Source organism: Podarcis tiliguerta, assembly GCF_965153285.1.
Source record: "Podarcis tiliguerta genome assembly, chromosome: 10".
NCBI lineage: Eukaryota > Metazoa > Chordata > Lepidosauria > Squamata > Lacertidae > Podarcis > Podarcis tiliguerta.
The window spans coordinates 42,818,293-42,844,971 of NC_139543.1; the positions used below are offsets into that span (position 1 = coordinate 42,818,293).

General features: G+C 41.0%; 1 protein-coding gene across 2 annotated transcripts in view; it reads left to right on the top strand.

Moving 5' to 3' along the window:
* The first annotated feature begins 739 nt into the window (after positions 1–739).
* The window catches only part of UBN2 (ubinuclein 2), a 42,714-nt gene continuing 16,774 nt past the window's right edge, over positions 740–26,679 (top strand). Inside the window, exons 1-12 of one of the 2 annotated variants that reach the window (XR_014502305.1) lie at positions 740–2,059; positions 10,579–10,671; positions 11,806–11,907; positions 13,765–13,902; positions 15,133–15,245; positions 17,297–17,795; positions 19,271–19,341; positions 20,706–20,835; positions 21,419–21,537; positions 23,537–23,650; positions 24,081–24,224; positions 25,891–25,941. Coding sequence is in view for 1 of the 2 variants with exons in the window: in XM_083400278.1 (XP_083256404.1) it covers positions 1,547–2,059; positions 10,579–10,671; positions 11,806–11,907; positions 13,765–13,902; positions 15,133–15,245; positions 17,297–17,795; positions 19,271–19,341; positions 20,706–20,835; positions 21,419–21,537; positions 23,537–23,650; positions 24,081–24,224; positions 25,891–25,941 (2,087 nt within the window). In the remaining variant the exon portion in view is untranslated. The remainder of the gene's footprint in view (positions 2,060–10,578; positions 10,672–11,805; positions 11,908–13,764; positions 13,903–15,132; positions 15,246–17,296; positions 17,796–19,270; positions 19,342–20,705; positions 20,836–21,418; positions 21,538–23,536; positions 23,651–24,080; positions 24,225–25,890; positions 25,942–26,679) is intronic. The other variant, XM_083400278.1, reaches the window with a different exon arrangement.

The window sequence follows — 26,679 nt, forward strand, 5'->3', positions numbered from 1 at the left end:
ATCAATAGAAAACTAGGCAGTCCTGGGAAATTTGGAAACCAATTTTGGGTATAATTTTTTTCTAGGCAATTATTCTAGGCAATATAGGTATTATTTTTTCTAGGCAAAAAGTCAATAGATTGGGTAGCTGAATTGTTGGAAAATTCAGAACAGAAAAAAGGGTGCACTTCTTCATATACAGTTGTACATAGTTTAAACCTGTTATTTGCCACCAACTGGGATGTCTTTTAAAAGGGGATTAAATTACTGGCTATCAGTAGCGACTAGTTATGATGGCTGTGTAATACATCCAGTATTGCAGGTGGTATGCCTCTGAATACAGCAAGTGGAGAGTGGGCTGTTAAATTAATATCCTGTTTTACAAACATCTGGTTAGCCATTGTAATATGAGGCTTTGGTCTGATCAAGTGGGACTTTTATGTTACTTTAGTGTGTTTTTCTTGGCCTCCCACCACCAAAATGTGTCGGCTCTTTGGGGACAGAAACGTTTTGGAGGTAGATTAGGATCCCAAACTCAGGGTTAGCCACATTTTTTTTCATTCCAAAATATGGTGTGCCAAATATCATACTGTTTCTAGAGATAGGAACAGCACGGAGAATTTTGAGTTCATAAACTGCATTAAACTGGTCCTGGGAGGTTGCAGGTGAGTGATAAGCCCAAATTTCCACCTGCTCTTCTACCAGTCTCAACGGAAATTCAGTGAAGGAAGTGAAAACACTTCAGTGGCATTGTTGTTGTGCAGATTGCTTAAGAGGTAACACGGTTGCAGAAGATCTTCAAAGGTCTTTTTCATCTACTTAAAACAGCTGCATCATAAAAAATTCATGTGCAAGTATTTTCCCATATTCACGTTTTTATTCGTGACGATTAGTATCTGGCAAAGAGCTGCTTTCCATAATCACCACCTTATACACGGGTTTCTAAGATCTGAACCGACCCCCAAATGTATACGACTTTCTCATTACAGTAGTTGCGAAATGAAAAAGATATATTCTTATGTCAGAAATGCTCATGCGTGGTTGTATCCTCTCGGAAGTTGCTGCCGGCATTGCGCTTGCTCTGTGCTTTTGGGCCGTTTAAAATTCCAGCCGTGGGCGTGGCGGACGAGCTGAATCGCGGGGGGAAGAGAAGATGCCTGGGTAGCAGCCCACGTTCATTCAAAGCAAAGTTCGACTCCTGCTCCTTTAAGAATCTTACGGTAGAGCAGCGTGCATATTTCCAAGGCAACTATGGGCGGGGTTCCAGCGTCTTAAACGTGCGATCGCGGTGACGTACTGAAAACCTGAGCAATAACAACAGTGACGTGCGGCGGCGCGTCCGTGGCGGTCCCGCTTTTGCGCATGCGTGCCCTAGTGGCCTGCTTCTATTTACGTGGGGGGGCTCCAAGATGGCGGCGGTGTTAGCAGCGAGGAGAGCCTAGTGAGGAAGGGGGGGGGGAGGTACCCTGACCCGGTTAAGGGGAGGGAACGGGCGGAGGAGGAGCCGGAGTTGTGGGTGGTGAGGGAGGGTCACCGAACAGGTGGGAAGGGGGGGTGGGGGGGTTAGATGATGGCGGAGCCGCGCCGGGTGCCATTAATTAGTCTGTCACCCGTGAGGCGACGAGAAGGCGAGACTCCGGTGCTCGAGCGAGAGCCTGGAGGGGGTCGCGAGGCGGAGCAGCCATTGGTGTGTGAGGCCCTGAAACTGCCAGAACAGCCGCAGCAACACCACCACCACCTCCACCACGATAGTGGCCGAGCAGAGCCTCCACCGCAGCCCTTCGAGTCCTGCTCCCGACTGGAGTTACAGTCGGCGGTGATACCGCGCGAGGTCAGCCGGCCTGAGCAGACGCCGAAGCCGCTGCTGCCACCTCAGCGTGAGCCGCCAAGGCCAGAGCCGCCGCCGCCGCCGCCGCCTCCTCTGTCGAACCAGCCATTGCAGCTCGAGAGCAACCGGCAAGAGTCGCCGCCGTCGCCCCCGCGTCAGACGGTTCGCCTGGAGTTGGTGCTGAAGGACCCCACCGAGGAGAGCTGTGTGGAGTTCAGCTATCCCGAGCTGCTGTTGTGTGGCGAGCCCCGGGTACGGGACCTGCTAACCAAATTCCTCCCTCTCCATCTTGACTCATATTTATTACTCTTGTCCCTTAGCTTGAGCGCTGTGTGAACGAAACGAATGATGGGGAAATGAAAGCGCTTGCTCAGAAGAGCCTATGAGGATATAAGAGCTTAAACGCTGCTAGAGTTACCCTGTCAGATGATAGTGACCATGTAGGAACAAGCTTTTTTTGCTGTGTGACCCTTTGATCCAAATCAGACTCCAAAGAAATCCATCAGTTGGCATATTGATCTGTGTGAGGCTCAAATATACTTATATTGCCAGGGCAGCTCCCAGGGTGCGCACATTTTACTTAATTTGTCTTCAGTTAATTCTTTTAGAAACATTCTTCACCTGCATTACATAAATTATCTGTTCTATTTTCTGGTGTTTGGTGTTTGTGAGCATTTCACCATGGGTCTTATCCAGAGTGTTCATTCAACCTTGCCACCTTTGTGGTGCCAGGGCACAATCATAGAATCGTAGAGTTGGAAGGGATCCTGAGGGTCATCTAGTTCAACCCCCTGCTATACAGGAATCATTTGGCCAATGTAGGGCTTGAACCCATTACCCTGAAGAGTAAGAATCTCAGACTGTAACGACTGAGCTATAAGAAGCTGCCCTACATGAACGTACCTGCATGGCTGTGCCAGGGTACCATAGTCTGTGTAGGAAGAGTGGCAATCGTGTACAAAACTGAACCCAGTATAGGTTATTGTACTTCAAACTGTACACAGGTCAGGAAGTTCCCTTGTTACAAGCCCATAGAATGGCTTACATTTGTGAGAGTAGCCTAATTTGTTAAAACTAGTTGTAAACAGTTAAAGTGGCTAAGGAGAAAGGAAGTCAGTATATATTAAGGCTAATTACTTGGTTGTAACTATTAAATATATTGGTGACAAGTTAGTTATAACATTTTAAAACACCTTGCTTTAGACTTCAGAGTCTGGTGTTGCTTAGATATCAGGCTTACTCTTACAATTCTGTAGGAGGCTGATAGCATTGAGGGTTAGTGTACTTGTTCTTGCAAGAAAGGGTGACAGAGAATTTTCAGCGTTGCATAAAAAAATGAATTACAGTCACATTTGACTGCTATGAAATAGACCAGTATATGAAGATATTCTGACTCTGTTGCTTTGTACTTTAGAGAAACTTGTCTAAGGAAAATATTTCAGAATAGCTAGTGGAAATATTAATTGTAAAGTTCCAACTAAAATTGGCAGGGCTACTAGGCTGAATTACCTGCATGAGTTCCATAAAATTATCTAATTACTTTTCTCTGGAGTTCTCAAAGCGTTGATGCTAGATAAAACACTGCCATGGCCAGTCCATTGGAAGGAATGGTAGCATTTCTTCTTCCTAAACAGAGACTAATTACAGTTAATCACTGTTTGTACTGCTGGTAATTTGTCTATAAGAAGCTATTGTGTGTCTATACTAGTTATACTGCTGGTAATTTGTCCATACATGCATTTGGTTTGGTGTCCAGTGCAGATTTGGGTTCTTTAAATGGCTCATTGTGGTTCCTTCTCTAAGACTTAAAGTGGAATATTTTAACTGCCACTTAATAGCATTTTGGAGACAGTGAATTTTGAGTTCTACAAGCAGTGTTGTAGCCTTATCTACAGAAATGCAGGGTTTGTGCAGTTCTGAGAAATGGATAAAAGCTGTGGATAATTCACAATCCTTATTACACTGAGGAACATCTAATAGCTACCGTATTTTTTGCTCTATAAGACTCACTCCTAAAAAGTAAGGGGAAGTGTGTGTGTGCGTCTTATGGAGCGAATGCAGGTTGCGCAGCTATCCCAGAAGCCAGAACAGGAAGAGGGATCGCTGCTTTCGCTGTGCAGCAACCCCTCTTGCTGTTCTGGCTTCTGAGATTCAGAATATTTTTTCCCTTGTTTTCCTCCTCCAAAAACTAGGTGCGTCTTATGGTCTGGTGCGTCTTATAGAGCGAAAAATACGGCAGTTGATACATTTCTTTGGGCCACATTTTCTTCACTCACAAGAAGGTCTACCTATGTGAGTGATGTAATATATAATCCCGGATTTATGGATTGGTCTTGAGTGCAAATTAACTAACAGTGCACAGTGTTAAGATCATAGGTTGTGTTGTGTTGGCTGCGTGAATCTTTCTAGGAGTGAAGAAAATGGATCCTAATTCAAGATTAAATTGTGCTTAGGATGTGTTGCTAAATATCTGAGCTATAGTACCTTCAGCTTACTAGTTGACCACTGAGAATGTTCATATAGGTGGCTGCTATCAAGATTAGCCTGTGTTTGTATTCCATAACTAGAAAGAATTTGATACTTTTTGTGTTCTCTTATACAATCTGGTCCTCTTTATATGGATCCTAAGGGTGGCATTGTGCAGTTTAACCAAGTGTACCTCTCTTAACGTTATGGAATATAATCTTATATGGTCTGAGGAGTAATTTCATGTCCATTTGCCCTTTGCTTTTCTGCTTTCTCACTTGCTGTAGTTTATTCTTCTTTGTAGGCCCGCATACTTGGAGTATTGCAAATTATCATTGAGTGTTTTGTTAAAAAAAATACATCTATAATCTGAAATATTCTCATACAAAGCACATTAAATTGAAACGCCCAGGCAGTGTATAACATATTTTTACCTGAGTGCTTTGCCCAAAAGTTGACTGAAGGTCTTGATTTTAATTATTAAAAGAGATAATATAAAATGGCACAGACAATTGTTGTTCTTGGAGGCAGATGCAGGAATGCCCATGAATGATTTTACAGACCACGTGTGGGATCACTGGCCATATGCGAACAGCAGATCTTTGCTCATTGTGAAACAATATTGAATATGTGGAGAGGTTAATGAAACAAAGGAAATAAAACTAGCTGAATTAAAAATGAATTGTTTAAGCACAGCCTTATATTCCTAAACACTGTTGAATTTTGTGCAGCTGGATCCACCTATGCTTTTCCTTTTCCACAGTAGTGGGAAGGCAAAGCAAGAGAACACTTGTGGAATTGTGAAATGCCCTATGTAGTATTTAATTGTTTATCACTGGACCATTATGTGCTACGTTAGGTCATGTTAGGAGCGTGTCGTGTAGCAAACTCTAGGGATTTGGTCACTATGGTTGTGGTCCAACACCCTTATCTGCTAAACCACACATGTGCCATATGTCTGAAAGCACAGCCTTAAGAACACAAGATGACCCTGTCTGGATCAAACCAAAGGCCTACCAAGTCCAACATTTTGTTCCTGCAGTGGCCAATCAGATGCCTATGGGAAGCACACAAGCAGGACATGGCTGCAACAGCCCTCTTCACTCATTTCCCCCAGCAACTGGCATTCAGAGGCATGCTGCCTCTGCGGCTGGAGGTAATACATAGTCATCATAACAATTAAGCATTGATAGCTGTATCCAGTTTGAATGTGTCTAATCCCCTTTTAAAGTCATCCAAGCTAGAGGCCATCAGTGCATCTATACTATGGGGAATTCTATAGTTAAATTGTGTACTATGCTTCCTTTTGTCTCTTCTGACTCACACACCTTTCAACTTCATTAGATGATCCTGGGTAGTTGCATTTCATGAGAGGGACAAAAACCTCTCCCTGTCTGCTTTCTTGTATACATAATCTTGTATACCCATACCCACTGTTTTTTTCCTAAGCTACAAAGCCCCCTTTTGTATCTTTTCTTTAAAGTAGGATTGCTCTAGCCCCTTGGTTGCCATTTTTCTGCATCTTTTCCAACTCTACAATATTCTTTTTGAGGTGTTGTGACCAGAGCAGCACACAATATTCCAAAGGTGGTTGCACCACAAAATTATGAAAGGGTGTTAATGATATTGGCAGGTTTATTTTCATACCCTTTCCTAATGATTCCCAACCTGAAATTTACCTTAAAAATAAAAACAACAACAGTGTGGATACCCAGCCCCCAATCCATTCAGTTGAGTGGTTCCCTTGGATGCATCTAGCCCTGACCATCCTGCAAGGACAGTAAAGTTTATTGACCTTTAATCTTTAAAAATCCATCTGAAATTGATTAGTCTTTTATACTTGCTTCCTAGATTCTACTGACTATCACAGAGAGCATTTTATTTTGTAAATAACTTTGACTCACACACTTACAGGACCTTCGCCTGCAGCTGCTCTCTTAAAAATATGATCAGGCATAATAACTTGGGGAATGTAGTTTTCAATCGATCAACCTGTGATGAAACTGAATAAAACCTACAAACTCTCAGGAACTTGTGAATACGGGGAGTAAAGGGACTTCTCATAGTTTTGTTTTGAAAGCTAACATACTTTCTATCTCTACTTAGAATAATGTAGCCTGAATGAAAAAATTGAGCATGCTATGGCATGAAATAGGGAAGTGGGTGGAGTTGTGGTCTAAACCACTGAGCCTAGGACTTGCCAGTCGGAAGGTTGGCAGTTTGAATCCCCGCAACGGGGTGAGCTCCCGTTGCTCGGTCCCAGCTCCTGCCAACCTATCAGTTCAAAAGCACGTCAAAGTGCAAGTCGATAAAGAGGTACCACTCCGGCGGGAAGGTAAACGGTGTTTCCGTGCGCTGCTGTGGTTGCACCAGAAGCGGCTTAGTCATGCTGGCCACATGACCCGGAAAAACTGTCTGCGGACAAACGTCAGCTCCCTCGGCTAGTAAAGCGAGCTGAGCACCGCAGCCGCAGAGTCATTCGCAACAGGACTTAACTGTCAGGGGTCCTTACCTTTTTTATGACATGAATTCTCTGCAAACCGTCAGTTACCAATATTGATATTTTACATTCAAATGAGAATCCTAAGTATGTATGAGTTGGATGTTGAATGTTGTTGTTGTTGTAAAACAATAATAATTCATAAGTTGACTGCCATCTCACCTGGAAAAAAGAGCTTTCAGAAAGCTTTCTCTAAAATGCAAGTTCTAATCACGAGGCCCTTTATCCCAGTTTTGCAATATAACTTATTCTCATTTATAAGAACTTGATTTAAAATTAGCACTTGGAGAAAAACCCAAACCTGTCATCTTTAGAATTATAGTCTCTGTCCAGCCCAGCTTTTATGATATTGGATCAGAAGTAATTCTCACTGGCTTTTGGTAAACAATGTGAGCCTGGAGTGCTGTGCACAGCCTCCATGGCACTGCTCTGGAGTAAGAGCAGGGACTTGCATTCTTTCTGTGTGTCTCCTGCCAATAGATGCAGTATTTAGAAATAACATTTGGGAAGCCAGCAGGCATGTTTAAAGTGACTCTGGATAAGTGTGTGTGTTCTGCAGCAGATGCCCAGTTGTTGCATTTGTTGTGGGTACCAGTTGCTTTACACAGAGTAGTCAGTAACCAATGTCTTTTTACCAATGTGGCATTTCTGTTGAGAAATCTCTTATTTGAATTACAGCCAGCCTTTGTAATGAAATAACATAAGGTGGCTTACAAAAATATTAATACATTAAAGATAAAATACAGAATTAAAACTCACAGCAGTTTTACCACTGCTTCCAACTTTAAGGGCATGTAATGTGAACCCAACCTACGTATCTCTGCCCCACCATGTGGGTAAACTTTTGCACATGTGGTAAATTGTGTCGTACAGCAAAGGAACACAAACTGCTCTCTGACTGCAACAGTGCCCTGTCTTTGAATCAATATTTTCATGCTCTGTGTGTGTATTCTTTGAAAACTTGAGTGCACATTTTTCTTTCTTAAAAACTATTTTTTAAATGTTTTATTGGTTGAAAACTTTATAACAGAAATATGAAGTAGATATTATAGGCAAAATAAGAAATACAAAATAAACAATTATTCATTCTTAACTAATACTTGCTTTGTACATCCATTTGTGATTAGATTTGACAAGACCGCCAATCTTCCCCTTGCGTTCCCGAATTAAGTTCCTTAAATACACGCTTAAACTTTAATTTCTCTGTTATTTGACTTACTATAAATTTTATTTTATAAAATTATCCTACTTACACACTGAAGCTCAATCAAGACCTGCCAACAGATTGATCTTTTGACAGTGTACTTTTACATATACTCTGTATATATCCCACTCTGATAATTTTTTCTTTCTTAAATACTAAAATGCGACAAAGATAATTCTCAACAACTGGGCTCTCCAAGTGGCACATTACCAACCCCACATATATTATGGCAGGATAGATTACATTGTTGGCACATTATTGTTAGCAGGCAAAGTTCTTTAGATCTCGGTGCTTGGATTGGTTATATATAAAATGAGAGTGCCAGAATTTTACAACAGTATACCGGTAATTCCTTAGCTCAGTCCTACAGCGAATTGTCACCTTGTCCCTACCAAACGCATGTGAAATTTGCAACTGCCCCCACCCAATTTCTTGTCCCTCCAACATCCATGACAATTCCTTATGACATTACTTTTCCAAATGCTTCTTGCTATCTCCCTCTTTCTATCTTATACAAAACCTAGTTCTAATTCTTTTTTTAAAAAAACAAAACACTGTGCATTTCTGGAAATGTTTCCCGTTGTCAACTGGCCATCAAAACTGCTAGTGCATTTAGGTGCTACTTGTAAAGGTACTCCTAATTGGGCTGGCTTGCACATAACACTAAGCCATAGTTTAGTGCTATGTGCACTGAGCTCCCCATTCCTCTTCTTTCCCCACATGGTGGGGTGGGGAGTTCAGCATTTACTTCTAGGTATCATGAATCCTGATTCATTGCATGTGAACTGGGGATCCTGGTTTGAAAGAAACACTTGAGTTTTAAAGCAAGCCATCTTCAGTGGCTTGTCTAACCTGAATTTGTTTCAACTTTTGTTTCGTTGCCTCTTCAGCCTCTTCAGCCTCTTTAGCCACATATCACTAACCTTTAGAAATGTGCAGGAGGATTACGTAACTTGTTTACATTTATAAACTGTATAGTTCAAAACAATGGATTATCTTTTTTCATGAGCAGATAGGTTTGCTGTTTGACCCTTATCTACCTTGGTTTGTAGAACAGTGTATTTTTCATTATTTTAGATGGTTGCTGCTTTCCTGATTCTGAAGGGCTTCAAAACTCTAGAATACATTTTCTTGTTAAATTAGCAGTGACACATTGGTACATTGTTTCTAGAAATATACCTTTTCTGAGGTTTTGTGAGATGGCGTGTAGAAAGTTCTATGAAATATAATTCTTCAGCCCAATTATTTGAGTTCTTGGTCTTCAAAGGATGGTGAAGCATCACCTTTTGCTGAAACTTGTGCCATGACAAATGAAAAAGTTATTATATTGTAGTTCTCTGATAGAAAAAGGATAAAAATACAAGGCAAATGGGTCTTGTAGTGCGTTGGCTACAGATTTGTTATTTTGTAAGAACTATTTTTCCCCCATACTGGAAGCTGGGCTTCTATCAATAGTTTCCTGGTTTGTATGGAATGAGAAACCATGATTATTTAGAGGCATCCTGGTTTGCTCATGCTGCCACCCTGAGACCTTATGGTGAAGGGCAAGTAAAAAATCTAATTATCATCATCATAAATAGATTCTGAAAGTAGGCAAATTTGCTTTAGTTTGTTGAAGGTGAATTCTAACTTTAACCTTTATATGCATGTCAAGCAGACTAGGAAAAGTGACTGATTTACACTGGTTGATTGACTAAGTGAATTTCATAAACAAAATGCTTGAATGTAGAAAAAAAGAAAATTGACAATGGAACTTAATGAACAAATAGACAATTAAATTGCTATTTTTCAGATATTTCATCTTACTGTCTTACTGCTATTTCATTGACAATGAAGTGGTCAAGTTATATCAGATGTAATAAAATGTATGGCTTTGCCTTCATTGCAGACAGCACTCCAACTTATTTGGCATACGTCATGCTTCTAAATACATATGCTAAGTTGGGAAGGGCAGCTAATTATTCTGATGCCTTGATCTTAGAGACACATATTTCAAAGCAACTCTTAATGATTCCATTAGAATTTACTTTAAAGTAGGGGTGGCTTGCTTTTTTTCTTTTTTCTTTTTTTCTTTTGCCTGAGGGCAACATTCACTCTCAGCCAGCTCTCTTGGGGGCCAAATGACAGCAGTGGGTGTTGGGGCCCCACATTTTTTCATGTACACTATTGCATTCACATACTATGCTGATACACTTGCACACACACACACAGAGACAGGGTACACCCACACATTTTACCACCTTTCTGCTTATAAAATAATCAATCTCATAGGTATCCTTGTCAAGGTGCTGGGCTTTGCCCATCACAGTGCGGAGCCTACTTTAATATTTTTCTTTTTGCTGCCACTGCTAAGACTGGTGGGATCTTGGAGGGTCAGAAAGATTTGGTTGGAGGGTGTAAACTGTAGGTAAGGCATCCCTTCTTTAAAGTTTCTAGTATTGGTGTGTTACAGTGTTAAACTGAACTTGTTGTAAAGGCTGCTTCCTCACCAAAGATGCATTTATAAAATAAACTGTACTGATTCTGTGGCTTCTTTACTCATTTGTATTGTGCATATATGAATTTAAACAATGACTGTGATTTCTGGGGTTTTCTCCTTAGATAAAATCTGCTTTTTCTGAAGATCCATTTAATGATGAAGAGCGTGAGAGGCGTGAAGTGGAAATGCTGGCCAAAAAATTGGAAACAAAATACGTGAGTAAACAGATTTATTATGTTGCTCTAAGTCTGGCTGTTCATATTTTATAGGTGTTCTTACTAAAGCCACTTGGTACATTCTGAAGAATTCAGTTTTCTTAATTTCTCATATAATTTAGTACATGGTGTCACATGTGTTATAAAACTTAGTTAATATTGTTAGATTTTGGCTGCAGTTCTACTTCTTGATGGAAAGAGGCTACAGAGAGACAACACATGGAACTCCAGTGCCACTGGATACATTACTGTTGTTCTGGGATTACAATGACATGTTGGGCCAGTTGCAATAAACAAAGTCCCCTTTATGCTTACTCCTCCTTGCCCCCAGTGGTTAGACTACTTGCATAGGGAGCAAGATAAAATTGGTGGCTACATATTTCAACAGGGCGTTCTGGTAACTAGAAAGCCTTGGTGTGTTGTGGTTAGACATAGTGGGTTATAGCTCACCCAGCACAGCAGCCATTTGCTTAGTGTGGAGGGCAGCTGAAAGAAAAACAGAACAAAGTCAATTACATTTTTAAATAAGAAATTGTATTGAGAGAATGGACTAATTTAATTTTTCATCATTCTGGGTACTTTTTGTAGAAGAAGAAGATATAAATAATATTTGTTATTCAGCATAATCCTACTCATCCATCTCCAGTGACACTACTCTCTATTTAGTCTATCTTAACCTCTAACCTATCATAATCTTTCATAAATGAAATCGTGTCTAGAATGAGGGCATTGAATTGTCATTGTTGAGCTGTTAAGCTTGGAATTGTTAACCTGTGACTATAAGAGTTATCTAGTACTGTATAAACTTTCATGCCTATATTTTCGAATGAGGATTGTGGATTTTGAGAACTTGAATGCAGCAGCAAGATAAATTATTTTCTGCTATTCTGTAAATCCAAAATGCGGGAGGCAGTGGAAGACAGGAGTGCCTGGCGTGCTCTGGTCCATGGGGTCACGAAGAGTCGGACACGACTAAACAACAACAACATACTGTAAATTGCTGGATTGTGTCAATACTGAAGTAGCACCAAAAGTTTCCCCTGTCCGATGCCCTATAGTGCCTGTGTCTGCCATATATTAACTTGGTTGGCACCAGTACCTCAGTGGTTTCAAGTTGTAAATATTGTGTTGCAGGGTGGAAAGACCCACAAGCATCGGAAGGACCGTGTTCAGGATCTAATAGACATAGGCTATGGTTATGATGAAACTGATCCTTTCATTGATAATTCAGAGGCTGTGAGTAAAATTTATTTGTTACACTTGTATGCTGCCCTCTTTCAATCATTCCAATCAGTGTTCAGGGGTTTGCCTATGATCACCATTCCAGGCACTAGCAGTTTTGCAAACCTTTTTTTTACTTTAGAGATGAAATTACATCAAATGCCTTCATGCTATTTTAATCTACTTTGTGGAAAGGGGGATTAGTTCATATATCAGTTCTCACACTGGTTGCATTTAGCAGTCCGGCTTTAGCCTATATCACAACAATTTACAACATCAGTGACTAAGAGCAAGGCCTTTATGCTGGGGTTCTGGCCTTTGGAACTAGGCCCAGAAAAAGCAGTTGGCCAGGTCAGGTGCTGGCCAGGAGCCCCTCATTGCTCTGACACAGCAACACCACCATTCACTGCCCTCCCGGCTGTGCCCTCAGGCGCTTTATAGCAGTACCACTTTTGAATAAGTGCTAAATTTGGTTCCCATCTGTGGTGGCCACCCATCATTTAAAATTACCCAGAATGTAATGCCCTGGCCCATGGATATATGAAATTTATTGAGTTCATAGATCTATAGTCTGGGTAGCACTGTAGATCTATGAAAGCTATAGATTTAAGGCTGGGACATTGCATTTTCATTAATTTAAGATAGTGGGATGTCACTGTGGATAGGGACCAAATTTGGCTCCTGTTCAAAAGCACTGCCTCCCATCCATGGCTGAAGCATATATTGGGGTCAGGGGAGGATAGTGAGTGGTGCCGTTGCTGCCCAGCAGTCACTTCTGCTGTCACAAGCAGTTCTGAGTCCTGCCCTCATTGGGGTGGTGTTGGAGTGGCATATTTGGCACTGTGCTGAGCATCCTCAAAGTCTGACTCTGGTCCTATTTGGAACAATCTGCCAATAGATGTCAGGAAGTGTTCTCTGTCTTCTGTTTGTAAGCAGACCTTTTTATTTCAGCTTGTATTCAGCTGCCTTCGTTTGGGAAGCTATGGCTAAGGTTTACTTACATTTTTTGTTGTAATGGTTTTATATTTATTCTGTAGTTCATATAAAAACTATTAAAATAATCAAATTTATCCTTGAGTATCATTGTGTGTTAAAAAGCAGCATATAATGTTTTAAAATAAAATTATCCCCTTCTGGGTTTGAGAGAAAAGCTAAAAGGCAAATGGTTTACACTATATTTTATTTGGAAAGAAACCCTATTGTGTTCAATGGGGCTTGTTGCCTAGGAAGTGTGTTTAGGATTGCAAACTTAGTATGATGTTTCTAGAATATGATGTGAGCTAAATCTTGTTAAATGTCAACATTTACCTGTTAAACATGGAATTATAGTGAGATGATTAATTTTTATGATTTACAAAATGTGCCAGAAACAATTGTTCCACTAATGTTTTTGGATGCTTGCCAATGTGCCCTGGTAAATGATAAAAATTAGGATGGCATTTGATATTAGCTAGAGGCACTTGATGAGGGATCTTGAGATTTTCTGTTTTCCAGCTGGCTTTATAAAACATTGATAATAGGTTAATATAAATTTTCACATTTACCCTAATAGCTTTACATTATGTCATGGCTCTGCTATGTTACAGCCAATGTATGTAATGGTTTGAGATTATTCTATTTTTGTATGTGGATATAATGTTGTCAGCACTGCAGTATCTCAGCATTGCCTTCATCGAAATATTATTCTGTTTTTAATATGCTTTGTGAGTTCTACAGTCCTGGCAGTTATTTTCTCCACACTAGTATGGTGTTATTACTGTATTTGGTTAGCTTAATATCCTGTTCATTGTATGGCAGTATAGCAAATGCATTATTTCCATATTAACAAAATGGTAATGATCTCTTGACCTAAACCTTCCATTTCCTTCCCAGTATGATGAATTGGTACCTGCATCCTTAACTACTAAATATGGAGGGTTTTACATAAACACTGGGACTCTGCAGTTCCGGCAAGCATCTGATTCTGAAGAGGAAGACTTAACAGAAAGCAAAAAAAATAGACCATCTAAAGTGAGTAAATAATTTATTCCAAGAAAAATTTAGAGATGTCACAGGTTTGCTGTGAAGATTCTAAAGCACCTCACTTATTACGTTGAAGTATTTCAGTTTTCACATTAAAGTAAACATACTATTTAATACAAATACCACAATATTTATGTTCATTTAGCTGGCTGTCTCTATGTCCCCTTGCTTTTGAAGATTCTAAGAAGATGCTTGATAAATGTGTGAAGCTGAATTTACTGAGTCAGATCATTAATCCATCTAGCTCAAAACTGTCTACTCTTAGTAAGAAGAGTGTTTCACAGTTGCTTCCTGAAGTCCTACCATCCAGAAATGCTAGGGATTGAGCCTGAGATCTTCTGCAAGCAAAGCTGAGTTGTAGCCTCTCCCCATTTGATTTTAACGGTTATGAAAAGAAGATCAAAATCAGCACCTTGAATTGTGCCTAGAAAAGAATAGTGAGTTGGTGCCGATGCAGCAGTGCTGCTGTAATGCAATCTCTGTAACCCACCCATGCGTAACTTTGACTGCAGTCCTATATACACAGAGTCCCACGAAAACTCTGTATTACTTTTGTGTAGACATATATAGGATTACCCTGGAGCTTTGCAATCCTAGGAGGGGTCAGGGAAGCATGAAGTGGTGGATCCTTCACTGTATCTGCAGTCTTGCCAGCTCATGACAACTAAGGCAGGCAGTTGTGAGGGGTTGCAGGCTCATGCAATACAGAGGCCCAGAGAGGGTTTCTCTCTGAGAAGTGGACCTGTTTAAAATGCAACAGATCCATAGACAACCCACTCTGCCCCATTAACACCCTGTTTCAGGGTCCTTGGCTGGCTACTGCTGGCAGCAACACTGTAGGTGGTAGTTCATCCGCTGCACAAGCTTTTGCGGGTGCTTTTGGGGCCTCTGGCAGCAGCATCACATACTTGTTTGCTAGTGGAAGAACGTTCTGTCTAATCCTAATCCCCTCCAGAAATGCTGATCATGGGCATGGTATTATGCTCTACATATGACAAGTGTTTGCTTGTAAAGTGAAGAATAATGATGGAAGGGCAAATTGGAGGTAGCTGTCATCATCTTACCGTACTTGTAAGGTTCCAGAAGCATTTGACTATTGGAAAGATTACATGGATCTTGTTCTGATCCCATAATGAAACACTTACAATCTTAATTCCATAATAGAATGCTATTTCATGATTGAAGTAACGGTGTGCTCCCCCCCCCCCCGGCGTTTAGGTAGTTAAACTGAAAGATGGCGAGGACCATGGCATGAAGAAGCGCAAACGGAAAGAGGAAGAGGCAGAGAAGGAGAAAAAACCTCGGAAGATGAAAGTTTCTCGGCAGTTGGGGTGCATATTACACTAATTTCTACAAGAGTGTATCCTGGTTTAGTGAATTTATTTATTATTATTTATTGAATTTACGGTATATGCCCCCCTATACCTCCAGGTCTCAGGGCAGCTCACGGAATAAAATCAGAATATAAAACCACAAAATACATAATCAAAATAAAAACAGCAGCAACCCAACACACACATTTTAAAAGGGCACAGGATGTCAATCAAATCAACCAAAAGCCTGGATAAAAAGGAACGATTTTGCCTGGCACCTAAAGGTGTATAATGAAGGCGCCAGGCAAACTTCCCTACGGAGAGCATTCCACAGACGGGGAGCCACTGCAGAGAAGGCCTGTTCTCTTGTTGTCACCCTCCGGACCTCTCGAGGAGGAGGCACCAAGAGCAAATGTTAAATTACTCCTGTTAGTTTTTACTCTGAGCTGCTGTTCATTTAAATAAATTAAAATCAAGTTGGACATAGTCATGAATAGGACAAAGGGTGGGATTTTGCGAACACCCCCCTTTGGTTTCCTGCACAAACCTAGCAGTAGAATGGCTAGAGCTTCTTGTTGGCATCTGTCTGTCTTAAGGGACAGTGGAGTGCGCCTCCAGGGGTGAAGTCTAACCACTGCATTAGCAACACTGAAGTGACCTTCCCAGGGTGCAAGCCTGGGCAGTGTGTTCAAAGGTCTGGGCTGCCTAGATGACAAGACTCCCCTCTTGGCTGTGTTGATGTGGTCCAAATGAAGTCAGAGCAATACATTTGGCAGCAGCCTGGCTGCAGGAATTGCCAGAAGGCATACAAGGCACCTTCCCATCATCTTAGAGACTCCACTCTAGCTTTGTGTAGGGTTTATTCCTTAGCCTTTTCTTCTGCTGAAGATATCCCATAAGGCAATGGTGGTTTAAGACCAGAGTTTTGCTTCTCCTAGATGGGCTTCCTTCCAGTGTTCAAAACTCCCATTGTTCTAGGCGCATTTTGGGACAGGGAATTTTATTAGCATGAGCAGTTTCTGAGCACAGTACTGCACCTAAGATTTCAGATTAAAACTCTGGTGTGGAAGGAAAGGAGGAGCTTTTTCTGCCTCCCCACTTTCAACTTCTATCTGAAGACTGGAGAAGAGACCCTCTTAAGAATATTAGGGGAGTGGGCATAGGAAGGACTAGAGCACGGGAAAAATGAACATAATATTTTAGCTGTAGTTCATCCATTTTCAGCTTTGTATTCTTGTTATTAAAAAGCTTGCCTGGACATTCAGTAGTTCTGCCTATAACCTAGGTTTAAGGTGCTATTTAGCTCCTAGCTTTTCTATCTCAGTTTCTAACACTACTTCCTTCCAATGTTGATGAGCCCCATCTGTCCCTTACTTCCATCTGCACCGTGTGCAGAAATCACCTTCTTGACAGTTGGGCCCACTTTTGGCCTCATCCACTCAATCTGCCAGAGCCTGTCTTCACATGCAAGGAAGTCCCTAACTCACTGAGTGTTTGAGACCCATTGGCTACCCTCACCTAGTTTACTCAGCCACTTAAACTGTTCTCAGGGTGTGACCACTGTTGCATGCTGATAGCTTCTAGGAGCCATAGGTGAGAGCGAGTGCAGGATAGGGATCAAAGGTGGACAAACTACCCCAGAAGGAGCACAATGTGTTTGCCACCAGAGGTACTACCCATCCCCTAACACCCCATACACCCCACTTCTAAAATAGTGCTTTCCCAAAGTTCACATAAATATGATACTGCTAAATCTCAATAGATCGTAAGACACCAAAGGAAAAATTGCATAATTAAATTTCAACTTTCCACATTCAAGAGTTCTTCAGTATTTTTCCCTCCAGAGCACATTAGTCACAACTAATATGAGATCACAAAACTCTAAACTCCTCATGTTAGAAAAGTTACTAGTTCAGTGTATGTTATGTTACTCATACACTGCAGAATACAGAGATGTTAACTAAAACTAGACTCCAGATTATTTACTAAATGGGAATTAAGTTGAGTGAACTTAATTCTTCCTAACTGCTTATGTATTCTCTCTCTCTGTGTGTGGTTTTGTTTGTCAGGGTAATGGCCTTAAATTCACACAAATCTGAAAAGAAAAAGAAAAAGCTGTACAAGGACTCTCTTTCAGTTGCTGCAATGCTGCGCAAGTTTCAGAAGGAGAAGGAAGCCTTTAAGAAGAAAGAAGTTAACTTGAACCCCACAGTGTCAGTGACCACCTCTACACCTAACAAAGTTCCTGCTGCTCCTGCCGCTGGTGGAAATGATGTATCTGACTTGAACCTCATCATCACAGATCCAGTCCTTTCCATTTTTAGCAGCACAAGTGAGCGTGAGCTCTTACAGGAAGCCGAAATTGCCGTGGAGATGCTGGGAGACATTGACTTGGATAGGTTACTTGATGGCACTTCCAATGGTAGCCCAGTATCTGAGCCATCAGGGGAGAATGGAAATGTCACTCAGCCCTCCAATACCTCTGAGGTCTTGACACTGAAACAGGTGCCTGCTCTTCCAGAAGGTCTTCCAGCACACCTAGAGAAGCGCATTGAGGACCTCAGAACTGTAAGTGTGGCTTTCTTGGTGCTGAATTTTGCAGAGGGTTGTTACAACCCAAATTGCTTAACATTAAGGCTGGCAATATTTGTAGTATTAAGAGTAACACTAGAAACATTGGTTTGAATCTGGTGGTGTGGCTGAGCTAATGGGAAAGGGCCATAGCTCGATGGTAGAACCTCTGCTTTGCAAAAGCTCCCAGGTTCAATCCCATCTCAAGGTAGTGCAGAGAGACCCCTCCCTGAAAACCTGGAGAGCTAGTCAGTGTTGTCAGTACTGAGCTAGGGGCATCAATGGTTTCACTTGGTATAAGCTTGCTTCCTATGTTCCTAACAGTAAGGCTTCTGTCACTGAAATGGGGAAGGAAGCAATTTTCAGCTATTCCCCCTCCCCCTTGCACCTATTTGTGTGGGCTTCCATTACCCTTTAGAGCAGATTTAGAGCGGGGGCTGTAGGGATGAGGGGGAATCACCTGAGGTTGTTCCCTCTCTGTTCTGCTGGTGGAAATTTTCCATCAGCTGACTTACACCATTGGAAACAACTCAGTGTCACTGAGTGAGTGGTAGACTTATTCTCCTCTAGTTATGTGTCATTAACAGTTTGTATTAAACTTGCAAATGCTGCAATTTCTTCTCTGATGCTATTTGTTGTTTCTTACAAAAGACTGTAAATGGCATGTCAGTCACTTGATTTGTATACTTTTTTGATGCACAACACAGCATGTAAAACTAGAATACATATAAACACAAGCGCACACACACATCAGCAATACATTATCCCTACCATCTCCTAATAAAAAACTATTCAAAGTAATTTGATAATGCATACATCCTTGTATGCATTATGCATACATCATTACTAACTGATCTAGGATATGGTTGTAACAGAAATGGTTGCAAAGGGAGCTAAGGTCAGGTTTTGCAGGATCAACTTCTCTGTCACATTGTTGGTGGTTACATCTTATGATTAGTCAGCAGAGGGTAACTGCGTGTGGGTGTGTGGGTGTGGTGGATGCAGGTGGCACTGTGGTCTAATTCTAAAGCACTGAGCCTCTTGGGCTTGCTGATTGGAAGGTTGGCAGTTCAAATCCGCTTGATGGCGTGAGCTCCCGTTGCTCTGTCCCACCTTCTGCCAATCTAGCAGTTTGAAAGCAGGCCAGCTCAAGTAGATAAATAGGTACCACTGCAGAGGGAAGGTAAACAGTGTTTCGGTGCATGCTCTGGCTTCCGTCACAGTCTTCCGCTGTGCCGGAAGTGGTTTAGTCCTGCTGGCCACATAACCTGGAAAGCTGTCTGCTGGCTCCCTTGACCTGAAAAGCAAGATGAGCATAGCATCCCATAATCACCTTTGACTGGACTTAACTGTCCAGGGGTGATTTACCTTTACGTGTGTGTGTGTGTGTGTGTGTGTGTGTGTCATAAAACGCTGAAGATTTTTGACATTAAGTGTACTCAAAGTACCTGTGTTTTTATTGCTGTTTCTAGGCTGCCAAGCTCTTTGATAAAGAAGGCAGAAAAAAATTCTTCACACAGGACATGAATAATATCTTGCTTGAGTAAGTGTTTCCTTGGTTTTGAGGAAAATGTTGTGCTTATGCAACAGAATGGTTGTCCTTATCAATTTCTAGGCCATGAAGTAGACAGACTTCATTTATTCATTGTTTTTATTTTAAGATGCTTATACCCTACCCTTTAGTCTGAGTGGCTCTCAAGAGCAGCTTACACAAATCAGTACTAAGATGGTCTCTGCTCCCAGGTTCACAGTCTAAAACTACCAGGCTTACAAGGAAAAAGGAATGAGAGGGAAGAGGGGAAAGCATGCACATGTTCTTAAAGTTGCAGTTCTTGTAACACAGTTATACAAGTATGTCTGCGCAGGTTCTGGCTGTCTAGAAGAATTATAGCTCCTTACCCATGTCAGTGGTGGTTCTGGCTGCCTTGCACTTGTTGCCCTCGATTAAGAGCAGTCGCTCCGAGGAAGCACTTTTATCTGCCTCCCTTCCCAACAGATCAGATCCAGGAGCAGAGCAGATGACAATGTCCAGGACAGAAAAGCTTTAAGTTACCCATAGAAATTTAATTAGTATTGTTCATTTGCTGATGATCTTTGGATTTACAAGGGAAAAACTACTGTATGTTTAAATTCTTCTGAATTTGTATTGTACAAGTCCGGAAACTTGCATAATCATAGTGTGGCAGCTGATACTTCTGAATTAATCTACGTAAGATGTTTATTTGATAGCTATAGAGAGCCAGTGTGGTGTAGTGGTTAAGAGCAGTAGTCTCATAATCTGGTGAACCGGGTTCGTGTCTCCACTCCTCCACATGCAGCTGCTGGGTGACCTTGGGCAAGTCACACTTCTTAGAAGTCTTTCAGCCCCACTTACCTCACAGAGTGTTTGTTGTGGGGGAGGAAGGGATAGGAGAATGTTAGCTGCTTTGAGACTCCTTAGGGTAGTGATAAAGCGGGATATCAAATCCAAACTCTTCTTCTATATTTTTACATATGATGTAGCATCCATCACATGGTGCTTAATGAAGTAATAGCAGCAAAAAGAGATTGCTGCTCCCCAAGAGTTTAGTCTAAATTTTTATCTCAGGTGGAAGGGAGGGACATTGAATGTGGTGGGAGATATACTACATTATGTATGAAACAATGGGTATTAATTGTTTCCTGTAGCTAGGGCAATTTAATGCAGAGCACACAGCTGTTTGTGTAATCCACATCTATACCTATTCTAAGGGCTATACTTCTGTTCTGGCTTGTCTCATGACAGTTATATTAATGCATGCAGGGGAAAACAATTCTAGTATTGCAGTTCCTCTGTCTGTATAACATAAATGCCCTTTTTATGAACAGTGAGTAGAAGCAGTGGTCCAATTTTTCTCATTAATTGTGACTTTCTGTTTTATTTGTCAGTATTGAGTTGCAGTTACAGGAATTGAGTCCTACCATCCACAATGGAGTATACTCTCACCTCGAGGCTTTTGTGCCGTGCAGTAAGGACACACTGATAAAGCGTTTGAAGAAACTGCACCTCAATGTCCAGGTAAGCATAACTGCAGCAGTTGTATATTTTAGCATGGGCTGTAGAAGATGGACTAGACTGGGTTCTCTGTAGAATTAAGTCACTGATGTGGTATATATGTAATGTCAAATAGAGTTAATTTTAAATCATGATTTAATTAGTAAGAGCACTCTGCTCCTGTCTGACTCCTGGCTGTGCTGTGAAGCAAGACATTGTCTTGTCATTTGATGTGTGAACCTGGGCTTATAGTTTTCTCTCCAAATGAAGCACAAGCTCAAAGCCAAGAACAAACCTTGATTTACTACTTCTGCTTTGTTTGGCAAGAAACCATGAACCTCATTTTTTGGTTCTTTATCATTTTTATCATATTAAAAGATTAAATGCAAGCTCTTATTGCTAATATGATAGGCTAACTTCATTCTTGATGAAAGCAGAATTAAAGGCTTCCAGTAGCTCACCCCCCCCCCCCCGAATCCAAGTTGTTTCAGAAGTTGAAAAATGTTTGAGGTGGTTCAGGATGAAGGGGAACTGTGCAGTCTCTGAGAAGCAATACATAAATCAGTTGGCAAGACTGCTTGCATCACTAATGATTGTGTTTTCTCAGGATGACCGTCTGAAGGAACCATTGCAAAAATTGAAATTGGCTGTCAGCTGTGTCATGCCTGAACAACTATACAAATATCAGGAAGACTGCCATGCACACAGTCAGGCCAAGAATGCCAAGTATGTACATTACCCAGATATATCTCACCTGGTTTATGTGGAGGATTTATGGAGGAAAGTAGGGTTATGCAAATGCTAGCACTTTATCTGGAGGGGTGTACTTGTGGCCTTCTGTATCTGTTTTATGGTTGCTCTTTTGAATTATGCCATCTCCTAACAGGGCCAGTGCAAGATACTACACCACCTAAGGCAGATGCCTGAGTCCTGCTTACTCCTTTTGCTCCCTTCCTTCCTTGTCAATTGCTTTGTTGCTGCTAATGCAGCAGCAGCACTGGTTGTGTCACTGCCTCCAGGTCTCCCTCTCCTCTTTCTTGGTCTGAGGAAGGGCCAGGGCTCCTGCAGAGCAAGGTGTTCTGGAGATGGTGGCCTAGGAGGTTGCTAGTGCTGCTGCAGCTTTGTTGCTGCAGCTAGAAATTCTCTTTTATATGCAGTTCTCAAAATAACTTTTAATTCTTTTTTTAAAAAGAATCGCTAGCCTTGGCAGTAAAGCCACAGGGAGCACTAGCAATCTCCTGGGCCACATTCTTTACTATGGGAAAATATATTGGTATGGAGTAGCCAAGGTAAGTACTTACTTATTTATGTTATTTCTTAAATTTATATATCACTTACTACCCAAACTGTTTACAAATAAATAATAGCAGAATATAAAGCAAACAGCAAAACTATAAATACTGTATATCTCATCTAAAATACAACAAGTGCCCTTGGGAATCTGTTACACTCCCAATAACAGTGTAGGAAGAATTTGCAATAATGTAATGAACTTGGAACTATGGTTATTGTGTTGCAGGGAGCATGATAGTCACACAATTGTATGTATAATTAGAAGCTGAAGCTCCTTATGTCCTCTGATAGTCCCACATATGGATTCCTCACCTGTGCAAAGCATAAATTTTGTGAACTTTCTAGAGCTGTTATAAGGGAGTTGGTGCATATATCCCCTGCTCTTAAAGGAAATTTTGTAGATTTACACATTTTCAGATTTAGAACAAATGCTTTCCCACTCAGCTCTCTTCTGACTGAGTTTGTAGCAGCTAAGCAAAGTTTCTCCATGACAGAACTTAGTTCCCTATTTTTTTGTTTCTTTTATTGTCTCACTTTATAGTTGCTAATGCGTTTTTCTTTCTGCATTTCTTGCATGCCTGTGGTACTCCTACGGAAAATACTTACCGTGACCTTAGAAAGGCACTTTTGCCTGCATTCCCTGAAGTTCACTAAACAAGGATGCTGTATCCTAGTTAGGGCCTCCTTGTGAGAGGAAATGACCGCTAGCCACTATTTTAAACCAACCATTTCCATGGTTCCGCTACTACAAGCTAGTAAATATACTGTTTATGGCTGGTGTTAAGAGCCATTGCACTAGAAGCATTGTCACCTTCAACATGTTGTCAAGAGGATTTTTTCCCCTTTCTTTTCTATCATGGTTGACGCCTTCTTTTTTATGGTTGACGCCTTCTGTGTTTAAAACATCATGCTCTGAATGTGTGTGCACTGGGAAGATACAGCTTTTGGCTGAGCAATCTTGTAGTCCTTATTTGCTTGAGGACACATCATCCATCCCAAGGGTGTGTCAGCTAGCCGGTCACCCCTATCTGGGACTGCCCCAAGACCATATAGGAAAGCAGATTGCTTGTCTGCAACTATTGCTCTTCATATGATCATTTGTACGGTTGCACACAAAAACTTTTCCTTGCTGCATGTGACTCTCACGCCTTTCAATTGGTAATTTTCACAGTGGTTGCGAAAGAACTCAGGGAGAAGGTGCTCACCTTGCCGCCCAAAGCATGCAAATATAATTAATTTTCCTTTTAAATGGCTAGAGCTCTAGGGTGTTCATCAGGCTTGCTTTGCACAGGGAGAGGACCCATACATGGGACTGTACAGATGGCCATTCAAATATCGGATAATAGCAAGCAACTTTTTCTGAAAAATAATGTTGCAGAAATAAGTCCAAAGGTATATCGTTGCCAGAAACATAATTGCTCTTTTGTTCTAGAATGCAAGCAGAAGATGAGCGAGACAAGAATGCTTCTGAGGAGGAGGAGGATGAGAAGCCAGGAAAAAGGGTTGCAGGTCCAAGAAAGAAATTCCGCTGGGATGAGACAGTGAGGTATGGTATTATGTTGCTTGTTTGTCCACATTTCTTAAATCTGATTCCATGGCAAGGGTATCCAAAAGCAGTTTTGCTTAATATATGTATATTAAATATATTAAGTGTGGACAGTGTCGCATTTGGAATAACTGACTGCAGAGTTCTTTGATAACCTGGGTTGTGTGAATTGTGAGTTATGGAAACAAGGATATAGCTGTAACAAAAAGAAAGAAAACTAAACTGTTATATAATGTAGAATAGGATGCACAGTGTAGCTTGCCTAAAAGGTATAGCAGAAAAGGCAGGGGGAGTGGATCTACAACAAGTCTAGTAAATCCTGTTGGGGGGGAGGAGGTTTGTGAGGTTCTAGGATAGGTGTACACAGATTACTTTTGACATGTTAATGGTAAAGCAGTTGTGCTTGAGGCTGTCGGGTTTCTTTCAACAGGTCATTGCTGTGTAACCTTATCAAGATAAAACTGGGATGTTATGAGCTAGAGCCAAATAAAAGCCAATCTGTAGAAGATTACCTCAAGGCCTTTATGGAGACTGAGGTGAAGCCACTTTGGCCGAAAGGCTGGATGCAAGCTAGGTATGGTACCTGATTAGATTTGAAGAATGACTTATTAAGTGGAATTCAGAATTTAAGCATGTAAACTACAGTATCAAGTTTTCTCATGCCCCACATCCTTAAGATCCTTAATATTTGAAAAAATCACACCGTTAAAAGCTTAGCTTCATCTACAAAAAGTCAACCCCAATGAAGAAGTCTTGAAATAGTCTAGGGCTTTGAGTGTCAAAGGTAAAGGGAAGTTCAGTTATAGGCACCATCCATTCTGCATGCCCTTTTCCATACAAGGTACATAGATGAATGAATCAACAGAGTATACTTGGCTGATTTTATATACTGTAATTCAGATGAAGAAGCAGTTTTAGTTAGGCCTATCTCATTGAGCAAAAGTAGCATTAGCCACCATTGTAGCTTGGAATTCAAGGCATGGCAGTGTATCTAAGAATACCCTAAAACCTAAGTCGAAAGCATGAAACAGTTATTTAAAATATTATACCTTACTTTTGCAAAATACATATATCCAAAGCAACTTATAAAAAGATTGTGTGGATTTTATTGCTGTTTGTCAACATTTTCCCAAATGTTACCAAAAGTTTTGTTTGAATGCAGTCACAGCTTTCCTTTAGTTCATCTGACACTTGATTACACCAAGCTACTGAAATGGGGCAAGATTGTAAGGCCTGAATAAGTTGAAAACATATGTCGAGAGAGTGAGTGAGTGTATATGAAGATAGTAGTGACACCTTATGTCAAATCTCCACACAAACTTCCTCAGGTATATGTTAAACAAGATGCAGGGGAATGCTGCAGCAAAGTCTCATAGTGAAACTGAACAATCTCCCCCCACCACTTCTTAGGACTAGCCTGATAGGAAAGGACAGAACCATCTAAGCTCTATTTTCTTAATATCTACTAGGTTCTGCAGTGTCACTGGGTGCATATCAATGCATAGTGTTTATGAGGCCGTTTCCTTGATGTTCAGATTTGAACAGCCAACACTATAGAAAACGATTTTGAGCAACGTTCTGCTTAGTCTTCTATACCTAAAACTTTGAAGTTCTTGTCTAAAAACGGAAGCTGAACAGTGGAAGGGCACCGGCAGCGGGAGGCCTCATTAGGGAAAGCATGCCTCGGTTTAAGAACAGTTTCGGTTTAAGAACGGACTTCTGGAATGGATTAAGCTTGTAAACTGAGGTACCACTGTACTCTGTTTCTAGAGCAAGTTATTGGCAATCCCCCACAGCGATCATTCTGGGGTGGTACCCACAGCAGTTTCTCAGATTGCCAAATGTGCCCCCAGAGCAAAAAAGGTTGGGAACGCCTGCAGTAGATTTTGAGTTATTTTTGTCCTTGCATCTCTTCACTTATATCTCACCTGAGGGAGCTGTGTAGACATTTGAATGTCAGGGAGTGATTAACAAACCATGTTTGATCGAAACATATTAATAATATTTCATCAGTCTTACTGAAGACAACAACATTTCGTAAGCAGTATTCTTCTAGTGTAGCTATTATCTCTATTAAAAACTACTGTGCATATTTTAACCTGATTACATCATCTTGCATCAAATAACTGTTTAAATAAACTGGTAAGTTCATAGCATGGCATATGGTGAATCATTTAATTCTGGAGAAATTGTTGATATTTGATAATGTGGAATTCTTTGCTCTCCCTTTCTCTTTATAGGATGCTCTTTAAAGAGAGTCGAAGTGTTCATAATCATCTTACATCTGCTCCGTGAGTGTAACATAAGCATATATATATATATATATATATATATATATATATATATATATATACTCTTCTATATTCATTTATTTAGCTTTTCATACTATTGTTTGCAGACCCATAAAGTGCTTGTCTGAGGCCCGGGGATGGGAGGCTTGTTAGAATAAAGTTTGAACCCGTGTATTTTGTGTAGTTCAAATTACTGGTGAAATACATTGTATGATAGTGTGCTTCAGTATGCCAAGGGGAAATCCCTCTGGAACTAGTCAAATGTTGCCTGTATAATTCTAGATTTTAATCTACAAGTCATACATTTACCAGATTGACATCACAGAATTAACTGGATATTATTGCGATGAAATGTTGAAAGTGGAAGGAGGCGTTTGTGAGAAAGATGATGTTTGAAATTATTGATGTAGATCAGGCACCCCAACCTGCGGCCCTCCAGATGTTTTGGCCTACAACTCCCATGATCCCTAGCTAACAGGACCAATCCTTTGTGGGACTGCTTTGTAAATGGCTTTCCTGCTTGTGAAGTTCAGCGGAGGCATTGATCCTGCAGGTTGTCAGGCAGGAAGGAGAGCTGCAGCATCAGGCCTACCTTCCCCTAGGAAGACGCAGCCACTTATCAGAGAGGTCTCTGCCTCCTTGTATGGTTTTTCTGCCCTGCTTGTTCCTCCCTACTGCCTGATACCCTGCCCCCTGACAGTCATGGATCTCTGGGCCAGTTCAACACAACTCACAGCA